Source organism: Apteryx mantelli, chromosome 4 (genome assembly GCF_036417845.1).
Source record: "Apteryx mantelli isolate bAptMan1 chromosome 4, bAptMan1.hap1, whole genome shotgun sequence".
Lineage (NCBI taxonomy): Eukaryota > Metazoa > Chordata > Aves > Apterygiformes > Apterygidae > Apteryx > Apteryx mantelli.
In genome coordinates this window covers 18,677,666-18,695,220 of record NC_089981.1, presented here as the reverse complement: position 1 = coordinate 18,695,220, position 17,555 = coordinate 18,677,666, and the positions used below count along the sequence as shown (strand labels likewise).

General features: G+C 49.1%; 1 protein-coding gene across 1 annotated transcript; it reads right to left on the bottom strand.

Annotated features, from left to right (window-relative positions):
- Positions 1-142: 142 nt before the first annotated feature.
- DRD4 (dopamine receptor D4) lies at positions 143-16,229 on the bottom strand. The gene is made up of 4 exons (XM_067295467.1): positions 15,957-16,229; positions 2,211-2,323; positions 1,155-1,708; positions 143-376 (listed from the first exon to the last, which is right to left on the bottom strand). Exons 1-4 carry the CDS (start codon positions 16,227-16,229, stop codon positions 174-176), a joined length of 1,143 nt encoding a protein of 380 aa, XP_067151568.1. The 3' UTR covers positions 143-173.
- Between the last annotated feature and the right edge of the window lie 1,326 nt (positions 16,230-17,555).

Sequence of the window (17,555 nt, the reverse complement as noted above, 5' to 3'; positions counted from 1 at the left end):
CTCTAACTCTTCGTAGCGGAGACAAAGAGCTGGGAACCACTATCCTTTAGCTGCCATCTCTCCTCCTTCCCTCCACCCCAACAACCACAGCAGACCTTAGGCAGAAATAGAACTTTAATGAACTATACAAAAAATATCCAGGTCTTTCCTTCTCCCCTCCAGTTCCAGTAGGCTCAGCAGAAGAGGTGCAAGACTTTGCGGAAGAAGTTCCTGAACTCCGCATTGAAAACTGTATAAATGATGGGGTTGACAGCACTGTTGACATAACCCAGCCAAGTGACAATGCTGGTGACTTGAGTAGGAATGATGCAGGACTTGCAGAGAGCCCTTGTAATGTGGACCACAAAAAAAGGTGTCCAGCAGAAGAGGAAAGCACCTGCCAGAAGGATATGAAAGAGAGAAAAAGTCATGTGAGTATTGTGAAAGGGTTTAATTTAGCAAGAAGTGCAAACTGGGCCAAACAAGAATGCAGACAGTTCAGAGTGCTAGGGGGAAAAACAGCAGACATGCTGATGTGTAGAGGAGGTCTTTCAGTAGTTGACAAAGATGAATCTAAGTTATGTATCATTTTGGATTTGCATTTAAGATACCAGGAATCACAGGTTTACTTTGCAGAAAAGGGCAAATTATAAACAGTGTACATATGTTCTTTCCTAAGAGTGGTGTTTGTTGACACTACTCCTTTGGATCAAAGGGATGCTGAGATGTTCACTTGATAAACTTATAGCTGTCCTGTCACAACAACAGATGGGTAAGGCACGTCTCCCTGCCTTATGCTGCAACCAGACTGTTCCACAGTAGCAAGGGGAGGATGGGTGTTAAAAGATGAGTCCACATGTCAAAGGGAGGAGGAGGAGGAGGAGGAGGAGGAGCAAAGACTTGGCACTGGGCAGTGGAGTAAGAGGGAGGTGGCTTTATCCCACCCTCACCTCCTCCAGCAATGAAAAAACTCAGAGTGTTCTTAGAGCGACAGCTCTCATTGCTGCACAAGCAACCATGCCTGGGAAGTCTGACTCCTGGTAGGGGAGTCCACAAAGAAACCCAACCTGTATTCACTTAACCAGGCTCAAGCAAGTCCTGTTAGACTGAATCTTGTTGTAAGTCAATGCAGCATGTTTCCCACCCTTTCCTGACTATCGCAGACTGTTACTCACCAACGACGACAGGCAGCACCCTCATGGCCTTCCGCTCCCGGCCGTTGATCTTGGCCTGTTTCTGTTTATGTGCCAGGTGTGGGTATTTGAGGTGCGGGTAGGAGACAGTCTGGACCCCATTGTTCATCACGTAGTCCCCAGGCAGGGGAGGGTCAGAGTGGGTGTAAGGGTTGCACTCATCTGTCTCCAGTCCAGCCTGCTCTCTCTCAATGAAGGGTGAGGGGTGATAGAGCTTCCTGCTGCCCCCATAGACGCTGCCCCTCAGCTTGGACTTTCGAGCTTCTTCCCAGCGCTTGAGTCCTTGGAACATGGTGCAGTAGAGCACCAGCATGACAGGGCAGGGGATAAAAAAGGAGCAGATGGAGGAGTACACAATGTAGTTGTCATCCTCCAACCGACACAAGCTGGGGTCCCGGTTCGGGACATTGTTGAGGCCAAATATGACTGGGGATGCCACAGCAAAGGCGAAGATCCAAGTGGTGGAAATCAGGATCAACTGCCGCAGGTCGATCTGCCGCCGGTTGTAGTTCAGTGGGACTGAAACAGCAATAAACCTGCCAGCACAGACCCCAGGTGAGTCAGCGATAGGATGGTGTTGTTACCACTGGGGATGCAAGGGACCGCTCCCAAAACTGCTTGCCACTGTCCTTCACTGCTCAGTGAGTCCCCCCTTTTAATTTACTTATGCAGCTGAGGCCTGGGCTACAACTAGTCTCCTTGTTAGAAGAGCACCCTAAGGGATAGCCCTGTCCTAGTCACACAACTGTGCTTTCAACTTGGCCACTGTGAGGCTATTGATGGGACACAAAGTCGGCAACGAAGGAGAATGGTAGTGCAGAACACCCTCCTTAAGGGGAAAACAGGACCCAGTCTCTCTGCAGCCAAAGGGCACAGCAGCAGGGAAAGGACAGGATTTGTTTGGCCCCATTCTCACTCTGCATGTGATCCTTGCAGGGGCGTGTATGGAAGCAGCTTTATGCCAGGATACAGAACTACCTGCATGATCCACTTCTTCCAGCATGGGAAGGCAGGCATGAAGAGGAGAGAGGCACTTACCGATCCACACTGATAGCACAGAGATTGAAGATGGAGGCTGTGCAGAGCATCACGTCCATGGTCATCAGGGCATCACACAGCACAGTGCTGAGGGACCACACACCTCCCTGGAACTGAAGGAAGAGATCCCCGGGTCAGTGGGTGCCATGTCTGACTGCCTTTCAAATGCAGGGAAGGAGCAACTCCATGTGCAGGAACTTCAGCCATTCAGGTTGTCCTCCAATCAAATAAGAAGCCTGAAGTCAAGCCGTAATGCCCTTTCGGCATCATAACTCCCTTTCAGCAAAGCAGTGGTGCCAGAGAGCTCACAGCTTCCTTAAGGCTTTGCATTTCTGGCCTAGCTAGAGAATAGAGTCCACAGATGGTCAGCATTGACAGACAAATTGTGCTGGGCAGAATAATGGATACAGGGCAGCCCATAGCCTTGGGTAGTGCAGAGTGACAGTGATCAGACTCACCCCCAAAATCTCCCCAGTAATGTAGGGCTAAGCATTAGCTGGGCAAAGTCTGCGCTCTCCAGATGTGAGTCACTGGGGAAGCCAGGAGAGGTTCCTAGACAGTTCCCAGTGCCTAAAGCCCATCTTCCATTTTTCATTTCCAAATTGCTCCCGTGTCCTGTTTGGAAATGAATGCAAATAGTTTCCTGTGTGTTACACAACTGTTTCATTCTGTCATGCTAGGCACAAGGACAGCCTCCTCAGACTATGTTCAAGCTAGTAAAATATAGTGTCTTTTGTTCTCTCTCTCTACCATTGCAGGCACCCAGGGCAGAGCAGAAGTGCTGTCAGCAAGAGGACATGACCAGACATTTGTGGTTGGTCCATATTAGTTGGAAGTGTTGAATGTGCCCTATGAAGAGATCAGTTAAGAAAACTTTTGCTAGTACACTCCAAACTATTCCCCATCTGCCATCTCTTCAGAGAGAAGGAACAGCAAAATCAAAAGGAAGTCTCACAAGCTGGCAGCCAGTAACATCACTGAGCAAGAAACTTAAAAGCAGTGCAAAAGGCAGATGCATTATTCTGGATTGGGTAAGTCTTTCGCTTACCATCCCTTCCTCCCCCAACTATGCTGCCTCCTAACTTCACACCTTTAGGCCATAAAAAGACAGCAAAGCAAGAAAATACCCAACAGATTGCAGTTTATCACTACTGGCTTGTGGAACAGGAACATTTGCTCAGTGGTATGTTGTGAACCAGGTTTTTGGAAAATGGGAATGGAAGGAAAAGCTCAGGGAGTACAGAAATGAGTCAGGATTTATTAAACTGTTCTTTAGAACATGGCACCAACACTTGTCCAGTCTTTCTTGCCTCAAAAGCTGATAAACTGAATGTCAGGATTGCTTTGTTGGGATTACTGCCTTTTGGGCAAGACCAGAAACAGAGACCCTCTAAGTTCCAATTTTAGTGTAACAAAAGAGGGTGCCTTTTTGTTTTTCCCCTTCAGTAAGAGAAGGGCCCAAAACATTTCACTCTTGGACCGACCTGAACCCCTTCTCCATCCTAATTTAGCAGTTGAGTTGAGAGGAGGAAAAGACCCCTCATTCCCCTGTATCAAACTCATATAATGCTCCGTGATCTTCACACCACTGAAAAGATGATACCACTGTGCATTGGCCTGCAAACGCTGACTCTGAATTATATTCTGGCAAAAAACACTCAGTTGCAGGCACAACAAACAGAGCTTCTCGGATCTGGTGTTACAATGTCTTAGGCCTGTGTACTATTTCTATAAGGAGGAGGGCAGGAAGCAGTAGTCCCAGCAGAGAGAACAGGGCATCGTGTGGGCCAGATCATCTCAGCAAGAAATGCACAAGCTCTCTTGATGGATGGGTCTAAGCTGTTTGAAGGTATTTCTGGAACTAAACATGCATTTCATTTGCCAGGCAAAGAATCTTCCTTCCTGGAGGTTCAGAGAAATGGTATTTTGAGAGGCAGTATACTGTACAGCTTTTATAGCAAGACGGTGATGTCCTTCCTAAGCACCAACTTGCTTCATCCCAGCTATGCTTGCTCGCTAAGAGAGGAGGTAAGGGTATTTCCAGATCTAAAGCTGTCCTTGCATTGACAATCTGGCACTTCCACTCCCAGAGCGGTTGAGCACTAAGCACCTTTGAGCAGGGGCTAGGCATCAGATGCTCATAAAAGGCTACTTACAACTTCACTAAAGCCACTAAAGCTGGTTTTCAGCTGAGTCATTTTTAGCCAGCTGCACAAACTTTTGCACAGCACAAGGCAGGGAACAGAAGGAAGGGCAGCAACAGCTTAAACTAGCACAGCCACCAGAAACTATTTGTGGAAGTTTGTCCCAACGTAGCAGTGATCTCACCAACACTGTACCAGTTCACCCAGTTGTAAAACCAGTCTATTATTTGAGCACACTTTTAAATTTGATACAGCAAAGTTCAAGCCCTTTTCTGCTCGATGCCAACATGCCATTATTTTTGTGAGTTTGCTCAGTGCTGACAAAGAATTGTCAACACACTTGTACCTAAAAAGGCAAATCAAAAGCAATCAATGAGCTGTTCCTACTGAAGCAGTGGAGAACTTTTTCCTCCCAGTTTCTGTGATGGCAAGGCAAATTCCATAATCTTTTGGGTCCCTCTGCAGAGAGAGGTTAGTTTAAAAACCCAAACCCTCTATTCAACGTGTCATATGGAGAGGTATGAGTTTAGTTTTAAAACAAAAAGTTCAGTAGCAATGATCACTTGCCATCCCTGACTCAAACGCAAGTTTTAACAGTGGCTTGCAAATCTGTTCCTCACTGCACCGATACTCAGTCATTCAGCAATATACACTCACACACACATATAAATATGTATGTTCTTTTCTTTACCTCATACTCTTTAGCAGCCCTATAAACAGATAAGCTTGTGGACAAGTTAGCCTTCTAAGCAGACCTACTACAGATTTTAGAGAGCTGAAGCCTTCACAAAAAGTAACACTGACTCATGGGAACATCTCTGCCTGGAACCAGCAACTGCTTAGCATACAGGTGCTGTATTTGCACAGCAGCGCTGCCCTTCCCTTCCTCTTCCTGCAGCACTGTTCGTCTTTCTTTTCTCCATGGAAGATGTGCTTTTTTTTTTTTTTTTTTGGCCAGGCACTTTTTCCCCATTTGATTCCTTCCTAGATAGAAAGGGCTCAGACTGACAACTGGAACACAGGTCATCAAAGCATCTTCCTTGCGTGCCAGGTTAACAGCTTTTAAGTATGAGCCATGGTCTGAACACCATGTTCCCCATCTCCCCCAGTTTTCATCCTGGCCCAGAAGAGTCTTGTGTCTCTCTCATCTTTATACTTGAAGTTTCCATGCCCCTCCCCTTTCCAAATCAAACAAAGTTAGCAAAAAGCTTCCCACCCCAGAGGTGATCAGATCTGCCTCAAGCTGACCTCTGCCCAGATCACTTCTCTCTGGCTGCTGGTGTCTGGGCTTTCAAACCCAGACTTTTAAGCTCATTCACAAATGTCTCAGTGCACAGTACAGACTTGTTTGCCTGCATTTGCATGAGCTCTCACCCCAACACCAGAGCAGTCTTGTGCAATTACTTTTCAGAGCTTAACAGCCTTGCCTAATTACCACCCCACTGTGTCAGAGCACATCCTGATAAGTTCCCCTTTGCAAAGTCCTGGGGAATGATATAACCCCTCACAGGCACACAAGTGGATGAGCTACTTCAGGCACCTTGGAAAGACCTCAGCTTGATGGAGACTTCTGGAGTCCTGCTGACAACAGCAACCTGGGGGGCTGCACTTGTTGCACCAAATGGAGAAACACAGCTGCAAAGCTAAGGAACACAACTCCTCTGTCACAGTGGTTGCTGGAGTAGTTTCACAGTAAGCACTTTGTTACCAGGAAAATATTGACCAACTTGAGAAGGCAATTGTTAAAAACTCATGGTGAGAAGCCAAAGAAAGCAATTTAGCATCTTGGGAGAAAAAGCTAAATGCCTGGAATCTGGCTAAGAGACAGCAGCAGCAGTTACACCAAGGGCTGCAGTGCCTGGAAGATGGGGAGAAGTTCAACTGATTTGCAAGTGTAAAGTGAGGAGTGATGGGATGAAGCCAAGAAGAGAAATAATTAAGACTGTTGTATTTGCTTAACAAACATGAAAAGCAAGGAAAAGTGCTTTTGTTCAGTCTAGTCTAAGTAACCCAAAGGAAAGCCATCCAGGGAGGCAGCTGTAGCATCCCAGCACTTGTAAACCTTGCTGGTAACATGACCAAGGCTGGACAGCAAACTGGAGGCATATCTCCCAAGCAGATGCCTGCATTGCAGGAGCAGTACAGCAGTGCTCATCTGACTCTGAACAGTGCTGTCCACCCACAGTATGTAGCCGTGTTTGCATGGTGCTGTGCCAGGGATAAACCCCGCATCTCCACTTCTACTCCATGGCTGCTCTCCATTCTTTGTCCAAAGCAAAACTGTGGTAATATTGTTAGCCAGCCTTCATATAGTCTAACTCTGCTGATCTTGTGCATGGTTCAGGAACTGGACATTCATGTATAAATGATAATGCAATAGGCTCTGGTTTTATTCATCCTAGCACACAAAATGGAGTCATGTGGGTAACACCCTTCACTTCACAGTGGGCAAGTGCAGAAACCCTCTTCCATGTCAGGAACAGGTCCGCTGAACCAAACTCTACTGTGAACAGCGCAGGAAAATTAACCATTCCCCTCCTCCAGTTGCCTCCTGGTGCCCTGCAATGTGGAATCACTTCCAGCTTGGGCCTCACCTTCTGAGGCAGCAAGGTATGTACTATGGTTTGGAAATCCCCAGGGTGCACAAGCCCTTACAAAGCAACAACACCCACTGACCGAAGGAGACAAACAAGGAGCAAAAGGAAATGAGCACCTCAAGGCAGAAACTGTCTGTGACTGGTCCAGAGGAGAAGAATCCTCCTGAATCACATTTGCCCTGTGGCAACTATTAGGCACATCCTACTGAGCAACTGGGAGAGAACCAGCACTTGTCAGTCCTTTGGACAAAAGAGTAACTGCAGCTGGAAAACAGAGGTTTGCTCTTTCTTGGGTTTCCTGCAAAGTCAAAGAAGTGTCAGCAACCTGTAGAACTGGGACAGAAAACCTCACAATGCAACAGTTTTTTTCTGCATTTGAGGTCTGAAGTCCATGTAGTATTTCATGCCACATGTTTCTGGCCCAGGCTGTCAGACATCTCTATCTGGTGCTCTAGCACAAAGAAGAGTCCCTGAGATGAGGGCTGCAGTTTCCTCATGGAGCAGAACATTAGGTCTTCCCTAGCTTGAAGTGCAATTTTTCCAAGTCTACTTCCAACCAGCACTTTGGTTTTCCTCTTGAATTTTGGGCATCGACAGTGACCTGCACCAACTTGATGTTCTTCTGTATTCACGATTATCCCTGTACATGTTTACAGGGCAAGCAGCTCTCCAAGGATTAATATTAGGCAGTAGTGATGTCACGCACAGGATTATGATTAGTAAAGCCAAAGTAGACTCCAAAGAAACTATTTGGCTATTTTTATATACACATCTCCTTAAGAGGTAAGGTAACCTGAACCTCCAAAAGAGATGTGGATTCAGACCTAAATGTTTCATTCAGCCTTTGTCTCACATAAACCAGCCATTCCAAACTGAATTTGGGAGGTAAATCAAGAAAACAAACCATCAGATTTTTGCCAGGTTCACTGGGATCCTGACAAGTTCAGTTCAGATTATGATAGAGAAAATTTGACTCTGAGCCACAATTTTCAAAGCTGGATTATGATTTTGGGGAACTAATTGATTCTGGATGGGAGAAGAGCTCTCAGACTGCAGCAGCTAAGCGCCTTCATGGGACACAGCCTTTGCCAGAAGATTCAAGTTGGGCACTCAGAAAGTATTACAGGCCCTTCCCTTTTCTCTCTCTCTCTTTTTTTTTTTTTTTTTGAAGACTCGCATTTTGGGGAAAGCACTGGGAGAGGACTTGCTATTATACTGTGTTGCTTTTCTGTCCACCTTAGCAAAATGCACCAAGAACCTCTCCAATGCATGAGTGACTTTGGATTAGAGGCCTAGCTGGCTTTGCTGGGTCATGTGATTAACTGGTACCTGATTACGGTAGGTTGCAGAAGATTAGCCCATGAAGGTACAGTGTAAAGCTTTAGGGATCATAAACAGCTCAAGCTGCCCTTAAATAGTGCTTCTGAGCAACTCCACTTCCATCAGCTTTTTTGCATTCTCTGCTTTCTTAGCACAAGGCCCCTTGTTCTTCTCCAGCAACACATGATTGGGGCATTGATGCTGAGAAGGCACAGCCAGCTAGTTACACAACAAAACAGACGCTCTAGGGGCAAGCTGTCTCCCCTTAACAAAATAAAACAAAGCTGCAAACAAAGCCCCACAAGCCAACCTACCTGTCAGGTCTTATATAAGGCTGTTGGCACTGTCTGCACAGCTCTGGCAAGAACTATATAGAGGATGAGCCTGCTAAATGCATGAGGATAGGCGTATTAACCACTACGCTTGAAACCTCCAAGCATCATATCTTGGAAGAAGATGGAAAACTATGTGTGTGGTGGTGGTGGGGTGTCACATTCTACCCTTAGCTCAGTGTTTTGTGGCAGACAAGAAGGATTTATAGGAAGTCAATAAGCATCCCCTTTCTGGACACAAGCCAAACTCCTTTCAAAGCAGCATTCCAGGTGCAGACTGGATGCTAATTTAGCCGACCAAGGTTGGCAACACCAGCAAATTCGCATGCAGCCACTGTGGTCTCGTACAAGATACTAGTATCTCACTGCAAGTGGCACTTAGGTCTGGACCAACCACTAAGGGCAGAGGAGGAGCAACTCAAACTACTTCTTACACAGAATACGAAGAGGTTATGGAAAAGATTTTATAGGTTGGTGGGAGGTGGACTTGACAACTCAAGAGGCCCAGTACACCCAGTTTGTAAGAGAAAATCTGCCTTCTTGCAAACAAGCCTCATATCAGAAGAGCTCTTACACTGCTGGTAATCCTAACAGCAGGAGACAGGTTGGTGACAAAGGTTTCTTTAGTCTTATTTCCTGTGAAAAAAACTCTTGTTACAGCACCACATGGGAACTTTGTATCTGCCTCTCTTGCCAGCCCTGCGAACGGGCTCACTGAGAAACAGAGAGCACAAATCAGTCCTTCAGTTTCTGGTGGTGACGGCGACAGAAATAAGAGACCCAGGCAACAGCAGCATACAGCCTGCAAGTGAATTAGGAGATGCCCCGCTGAATTTCTGAACAATCACCTGCCAGCCCTCAGCAAGGCCATGGTTCAAGTGCGTAACATGGAGACCCTGGAAGTGATAATCCTAAGAGCCCAGGCCTGCCAAGAAGGTTATGGCACTAATTAGAAGAATAATAATCCTTGCAAATGGGCAAAGTCCAGTATCAGAGTCCAAGAATTTCCCGTATGCCTGCAAGAAGCTGACTCTGGGCCTTTTTTGTGAGCCATGCTGACCACTGCATTCTCTAGAAGACACAATACAGTCTCTAAGGAGAGAGGAGGGAGTGCGATACAAGACAAAGGTGGCCTCACTGTCTGCTCTAAAGTCCTTTCCTGCCTTAAATCTTTAAGGCCAAGGTTTTTCAGAAACAAGGAGCAAGTCTGATCATCCACCCTGAAACATTATAAGGGCCCAAAATACAAAGAAGACCTCCCCATAGTATTGGTCACTGAAAATCCTTAGCACTGGTTTATAATTGCTGGGCTATATCACCTCCCCACTATTTTGTCCAGAGGCTGTGAAGCTCACACATTACTCAGGCCTAGAGGAACTTCTACCCCAACCGAAGCTGATGATTCCCAGAAAGACTTTAATCTCGAATATTTTTGCAAACAGAATGACTTGCATTCACAGAGAGATGTAAAGAATTTGGAGGAGAGTAGACCTCGTCTCTCACCAGAATCGCGTCACAGGCACACACGTACAAGATGCATTGCAAAAAAGAGATGTCTTTCTATACCAGTGCTACACTGACACCCTGAAAAATTTTACGCAGAAGCTACAGCATCATCCTCACCAAGAAAAGGCTCATGTGGTTAGTGACTGGCTGCTCTATGGCTCTGAGGACCTGCATGGCAGAGTGCACACTGGTGGAAAACTTTCCTAACCTGTAGAAGGAGAAGGGTAAACAGGCAGATCTGCTAAAATAGTTTCCTGTTTTTCTTAATCAATTAGATCTCAGTAGCAAAGATGTTTACATAACCATGCCCTACAAGGTGCCTGCTAGCAGCTTCCTGGATCAGATCTGTTTCACAGCTCAGTCACTCAGGATGGATTACGGAAAGAGCCAATCAGAGAAACAGCTTGCAGAGAGAAGCAGGTACAACGTACACTCTACAGCGGAGGACAAGAGTGGAAGTTGCCCAGTCTGGTCCCTGCCCTAATAGCTGTGAATGTCTCCTGTTCATTTTAACTGAGGCAGGACTATGTAACTGAAAGACCGCTGTGGTTCCTGCCACTGTCACAGAGTGCTTTGGTGCTGATGAAGCAGATGAACCACAAAGGCAAGTCTCTGTAGCCACACAGCTCCCTAACTGCAGATTTATAGTGGGCAAAGGCACCTGGGGCCTAACAATATCCTGCAGTACCCCCAGAACACCTCATAACTCTGCTTTCTCTAGGTGTTCTCACTGCTTCAGGGGAGCAATAACCCCCTTCTTCAGTGCTATCAATGCTCCAGGCAGACTGTGATATCTTCTACTGGCCTCCTTTCACACAGAAGTTGGACTTTGCTCCTGGGGAATTATCTTGGAGCCCTGGGAATGCCCCAGGCCATCTCCTTCCCCCTCATTTCCCATCATCCTTGTCTTACTGCCAGCGGATTCCCGGGAGAGCACAGCACTCACACTCCCGTCTGAAAGACAAGGATGCTGCAGAAGAATAGTCTGCCTTTCCCATGGGTTTTTACCTCTCCCCACCATACTGCTTACTGAGGCAGAAGTCCTGCTGAAGTCAGTATGACTAAAGACCTAAGATTTGGGATGCCCAAACAAGTTAGAATATAATATCTTGTGCATATCAGGGCAGATGGTTATGTGGTAATTAACAGCTGGCTAACACTAGAACATTGCTTTGCAGTGCTTGAACAAGTTCAGTGGAAAGTGTTGGACACATCTGCATCCCCAGACTGTGATCTGACATATGTCTGCACATGTACCTACTTTCACCTGCACATTGTCTCAGTCACCCCTGTGTAGTAGCTAGGGAGAGCTGGCAAGCAGCACTAATCCACCTCCTCTGCCCTCAGCTTGTCAGCTCATCTCCATCCTGAACCAGCACTCCAAAGAGAATCAAGAATGAGCAGGGTGCGGAAGTGCTTCTGGTTTTCTCTAAACATGGTGTGCTTCTGCAGAAGAGCTATAAGGAGAAGGCTGTAAACACTGCCCCAGCAAGAATTCACTTCATATCCACAGTCTCAGAAGCTGTTTGGTTGGGAAATGGATGCTTTAACACGGTGGAAAGCTGATGTTTCTTCCTTTCCCCATCCATAGGAGGCTTCTTAGTCACATCAGGTTGTGGAAGATCAGAGCTGACAAACCACAGCAACATTTGGATTTACCGAAGAGCAGCTTCTCACATCAGTTAGAGCACTCTTTCTCATTAAGGCCCCAAGTGTGAACTTGAGCTGCTAAGGTAGATAAATTTGACAGGGCAAATTAATGAGGAGAGAAATACAGTCTGAAGAACTCCCACCAATGCACAGCGAACAGAGAGATTTAGAATAGGGCAGGACTCAGGGACAAATGTTCCTCTCACACATGTGGGGAGAAGAGGTCTAAAGGGATCTGTGCTCAATACCCAGTGCAAAGGTTTTCCTGCATGCCTGGAAAGAGCCACAGCACCACTTCAGTGGGAGATACTGATTTCCTACCACTGCTGGCCTGTTTCCAAAGCAAGTTCTTGCAGGCAAGGATTGGCCATTTTTTATTGGCTGAGGGAGCCTAGTACAACAGGACCAGACTTGGCCAGGAGTAATAAACCCATCTTTTCCTCACCATCAGAAAGCCATTGCATCATTGTGATGCTTCTCCCATAAGCTGCACAGGTGGGGACAGAACTGGAGGAAGTTTGCATTACATGGCCCCATTTCCCTTCCTTTATTCCAGACAATGCTGCAGTGATGGTGAAACAGTGCCAAAAGGAAATGGTTGTGACTGCACGTACCAATTTCGCCCTTGTCTAGCACCTGCTTTCAGTAATCCTCCAACCCTGCAGGTACAAACAAGGGACATCCACAGAGAACTAACACCCAATTTGGCCTCCTACAGCCAAGACTCCTAAAACTAAGAGTTTAGCTGTGAGAAAAAGTTACGCTGGCTCTTTCAGAAGTACAACAGGACAATATGTGTCAACTATGGCTGCTAACGGACTGGAATAAGCTTTCTTAACAACTAAAAATAGCAGCTGAGATCAAGGCCTTTCCCACTGTGCTCAGGCTTTTGTGAACAGCAGCAAGAGATAATCCACATCTCACAGGAGGGAAACCTGGCCCCATGGAAGCCCATGGGAGAGCTGTCATTTTGTAGGAATGTCAGATGTCACATCTCAAATTTAAATCCCTTTGGCTGTCTTCTAAAGCCCTGATTGGGAGGGACGGGTCTAGAAATCTGACACAAGAAATCATCTTACAGGGAAAAAGCACAAGGTGACCAAGTTTTTCCTGCTGAAAGAAGGAGGTGGTCATACTTTATGGTTATGGGTAAAAGTCCACTTGGACTCTGTCAGGAGTGGCATTAAAAGGAAAAAGAGAGAGAGTGAAGAGAGAAAGAGAAAAAAACCACAAATGTTAAACATTCAGGAGCTGCTTCTTGACTGTCCAGGCCACATTTGGAGTGGCTAAATGGAATAGCACAGAGTGCAAGTTGAAATCAAGCTACTTTTGAGCAGCAGTGGTCACTATACTTTATGTCCCTTGTCCTGCCTGCCCAGGTCACTTTTTCTTTCCTCCTTAACAACTGGATGATCTGCCTCTGTTCCTTCACGACAGCCTTCACGACAAGGGACACATTTGCATTTATACATGCAGACTGAGCATCTGATTCCGATCTTCTGTTTTCACTTTGGCCTCTTAGAGAAAAACAGAAAAATTCTGTCCACTGGCACTGACTTAATGGCCACTCTGACCTTTTCTTAGCATATTTCACAAAGAAGCGAGCTGCAAATCCCCAACCAATATACAGGAGATTATTAAAAATAAGCATCAAGCCCTGTGGGCTCTGAGCCCACAGAGAAATTGCAAGGCAGGAAACTAGTTTTTCAACACTGACTAAGCTTTTCAATACTGGCTAAGCTGGCCTGTATTTCCAAACCCCATTGCCTGCTCAAGGAGCTTATGCTTGCTATACATTGCTGCCTTTCACTCCATGCCCATATAGTACCTTCCACAGTCATGCTGTGAGGTGATTTGAAGTGGCTACTAGATGAGTGCAGATCCTGGTGCGTGCTGCCTTTTCACAAGGTCTCTTACGCCTCTGAAAACCTGCCTTGTTACAGGAACTGCAGGACTCAGAGGGAAGGACAGTTCTGCCAATATGCCTCCTCCATGCCCTGTTGTTTAATATCACGGGTGCAGAGACACTGGAGAATTAAGCCCCATAAGTGATGTTTATGAACAGCTATGGAAATGAACACACAAAAAGGATCATCACAGCTCCAGCAGAGGCTGGGCAGCCCAGGTTTTTAAAGCTTTGGTGGTGTCAGACACCCGTTGTCTGAGAATCCAGCATCTGTGGGATGCTCTGTGATACCCAAGGAAACCCCAAAATGCTTACGCTCAGTTGCAAGCATTTTCAGAGGTACCCCCAAGTACGGTAACCAGCATTTTACAGATGCCAGCAAGGTCTAGGGGTTCCAGCTTTCTAACCCCAAAATTGAGACAACAAGGGAAAAGCAGAACCACCCAAAACAAGCAATGTGGGGGGGCTCCTGTCAGTGGGGAGAAGAGAGAGGGGAATCTACTGCTCCTGTTCTTCACTGGTTCTTCTCATGGCTCCCCAGCTGAGCCTGTCCCTCTAGAAAACCTTTGTCTCCAGAGAGGTCACAACGTCCTGAGAAATCCTAGGACCATGTACAGAGGCTAAGAGTATCCTAAGCTCTAATCCGCAGCCTTCTTTGCTTAAGAAAATATAGGCCCAACCCAGTCAGGTGCTGAATGGCAGCCCTGGCATGGGAGAGAAGGGGAAATGCTATGGCTTGAACACTTCTGGGACACTGTTGTTTTAGCCCGGCCCAGGCGTCAATGTTGGGAACGCCACTCTGCTGGGGAATGGGGACAACCCCTTTCATTCCCTGAGAAAGTACCTAAGCAATCACCTTACAAACTATGTGGCTGTCGCCAAATACAAGGTCAGAAAGTCTGACTCCAAACTCCCCCTCTGAGCCCCCAGGTTTCAACTCAGACTCTGCACCAGGGAAAATCCTGGCTCCCCCCACATCTAGAAAAAAAAAAGAGGGCTCCTCTTTCTTCCACACTACCAGCTATCCCAGAAGACAGAGGCAAAAAAAATGCTATTTTGGCTCACAGGGATTTTCATCCGCTCACCTCTGGGGACAGGCAGGGCTGCAGCGAGAGCAGGGAAAGAGCCATAGGCTCTAATGGGCAGGCTCTAGCGATTCTCCCCACCCCAATCCAACAAATCCCCCTGCAATCTCAAGGCATTATAGATCCCCAGGCCGTAAAAATGTATCTCCCTTTCACACCTGAGAAGACGGAGGCAGAGAGAGAGATGCAAAACCACTCAGCCTCAGGAGAACCTGAATTGCACATCCTTGCCTCTGGCTCCAGCCTTTCCCTCAGCCATCACAGTTTCTGAGGTGGAGAGAAAGCCTGTCCCAAAGTCCCCCAAAGTCCACAGTGGCTCTGCACAGCCACTTGTGTACATGGGGTCAGGACTGGGCAAACAAGAGCACATCCAGCCAGCAGGAGCCCTGCAGCAAGCAGACCAAAGCAGCCTTTATGTCGTTCTTCAAAGGAAGGAGAACACCGACTAGCTCTCTAAAAAAGCAAATTCTCCTCCTCAACCTGGCATGGCAACCCGTTTCCTAGCTAAAGAGCACCTTTATCCCCAAAAGCTGATCACCTCATACCAGACAGGGCAGAACACGGGAGCCCTCTATCCCTTCCTAAACGTTCGCTGATGGCAACCTGTTCCCCAGCCTGGGACCTGTTCGAGGACTCCCCAGAGCTGCTCACCCGGCCCAGAGGATTTCTGTTTCTGCTTCTCCACCTCGGCAGTCGTGTCAGCGTCACGGCCCGCCTCGGAGAAGGACGAGGGGAAGCCCCCTTCCCCACAGACACGGGGACCACGCAGCGCTGTGATCGCAGGAACGAGAACTTGTGCCAACTTGGTTTTTGCTACTAATGGTCCTTCAGAGGTTTCCCACTGCAGATGAGCAGGGATGGCACGAGAAAAAAAAAAGGGAAGCCACGGTGGTTTGAAGCAACGCACACATTCCTGCAGGGGAGGAAGGGGAAGCGGGAGGGCAGAGGCAGGGGCTGCCCGAGGGGGCTGCAGCAAGGGAGGCGGGCAGTGGCGCCGCAAGGTGGGGAACAAATCCGGGGAGGGTTTTCAACCCTCGGTATTTGGTCTCTCGCCGATGCCACCCTACAGCCCTGTAACTTTCAGGATCTCCGGGCACAAAAGCCCCCTTAAAGATACCGAGTGCGACGGGGCACGCCGCGGTCCCACCACGCACACCCCCTCCCCGCTCCCACCGCAGCCCCCGGTCCCCCCGGCGGCGGCGTCACCTCGGAGTAGACGTAGAGCGGCAGGACGAGGATGGCGAGCAGCAGGTCGGCCACGGCGAGGCTGACGATGAAGTAGTTGGTGGTGGTCTTCAGCGCCCGCTCCGTGCACACGCTGAGGCACACCAGCGCGTTGCCGCCCACGATGAGCAGGATGAGGACGATGCCCAGCACCAGGGCGGCGACGTTGTGGCCCGGCGGCGGCGGCGGCGCGCTGCCGGTGCCGGTGCCGGTGCCGTTGCCCGGCCCCGCGGCCCCGGCGCTGCCGTTCCCCATGGCGCCGCGGCGGCAGCCGCCCCGGCAGCCCGGCGCATGGGAGCCCCCCGCCGCCGGCCCCCGCGGCGCCGCGCCCCGCTCAGCTCAGCTCAGCTCCCGCCGCCGCGGGGCTCCGCGCCGCCGCCGGCCATGCCCGGCCCCGCGGCCAGGCGAGCGCAGGACGGCCCTGAAGTTGAGAGCGGGGAGGAGCCTCCGCCGCCCGCCCCGTCGGCCACGGGCGACCCGGCCCCGGCCCCGGCCCCCGCGGCGCCAAGTGGGTCACGGCCGCCCTCCGGCGAGCGGCTCGCGGGGCGGCGCCGGCGGCGGGGACCGAGTCCCGCCCAGCCCCGGCGCCCGCGACGGCTCCCGCCGCGCCCGCGACGGCTCCCGCCCCCGGCGCCGGTCCGGAGCGCGGCCCGCGACCCCCCCGCAGGTGCCCCCGGCCGCAGCTGCGGGATGCACTAGCTCGGCCACGGCACGCGGCTCGGCTGCAGTGGCGGACGGAGGATGCCCCGAGCCTCCTTTTGGCAAGCTCTCCCTGTCACCAAACTCTCCGGTGTCACCAAACTCTCCTTGTCACCAAGCTCCTCTTGTCACCAAGCTCTTCCTGTCACCAAGCTCTTCATATCACCAAACTCTCCTTGTCACCAAGCTCCTCTTGTCAGCAAACTGATCATCAAGCTCCCCTTGCCACCAAGCTTTTCTTGTGACCAAGCTCATCTTGTCACCAAGTTCTCCAGGTCACCAAGTCCTTCCCGTAGCCAAGGCAGGTAGGATCAGTCCAGTGCTTTGCTGAAAAAGTCAGGAGTTAGCACCTTGCTCTTCTGCCCAAGGGATTCGGTCACTTCCTCCATCGTCAATGGCGAACGCTGGTTTTCACAGGCGTCATGATGCTTTTTGAGCAGAAGATAGAGAAGAAGGGCAATTCTGCATGGTGCTCTGACACAGCTAAAGTTTCTCTTTGATTAGCCACCACGGTCCAGGTACAAGAGCAAGAAATCAGTGTTCAGTATGCAGTGCTTCCCATTCCCAGCAGCCTTGTGTCACAACATATCACTTGCTCTGTGAGTGCTGCTGAGAAAAAGTTAGCGGGATCGCACGAAGGGAGATGGAGCACCATGTGTCAATTAAACAGTTAGTGGGAGGAAGAGTAAAGCATGAATGGCTGTGCTGCCAAGCAGAGGGAGTTTGACAGGCTGCAGAGATGGGGCAGAGGGGAACCTCATGAAGTTCGATAAAGGGAAGTGCAGAGTCCTGCACCTGGGGAGGAATAACCACATGTACCAGGACACGCTGGGGGCTGACCTGCTGGAAAGGTCCTGGGAGCCCTGGTGGACATCAGGTTGA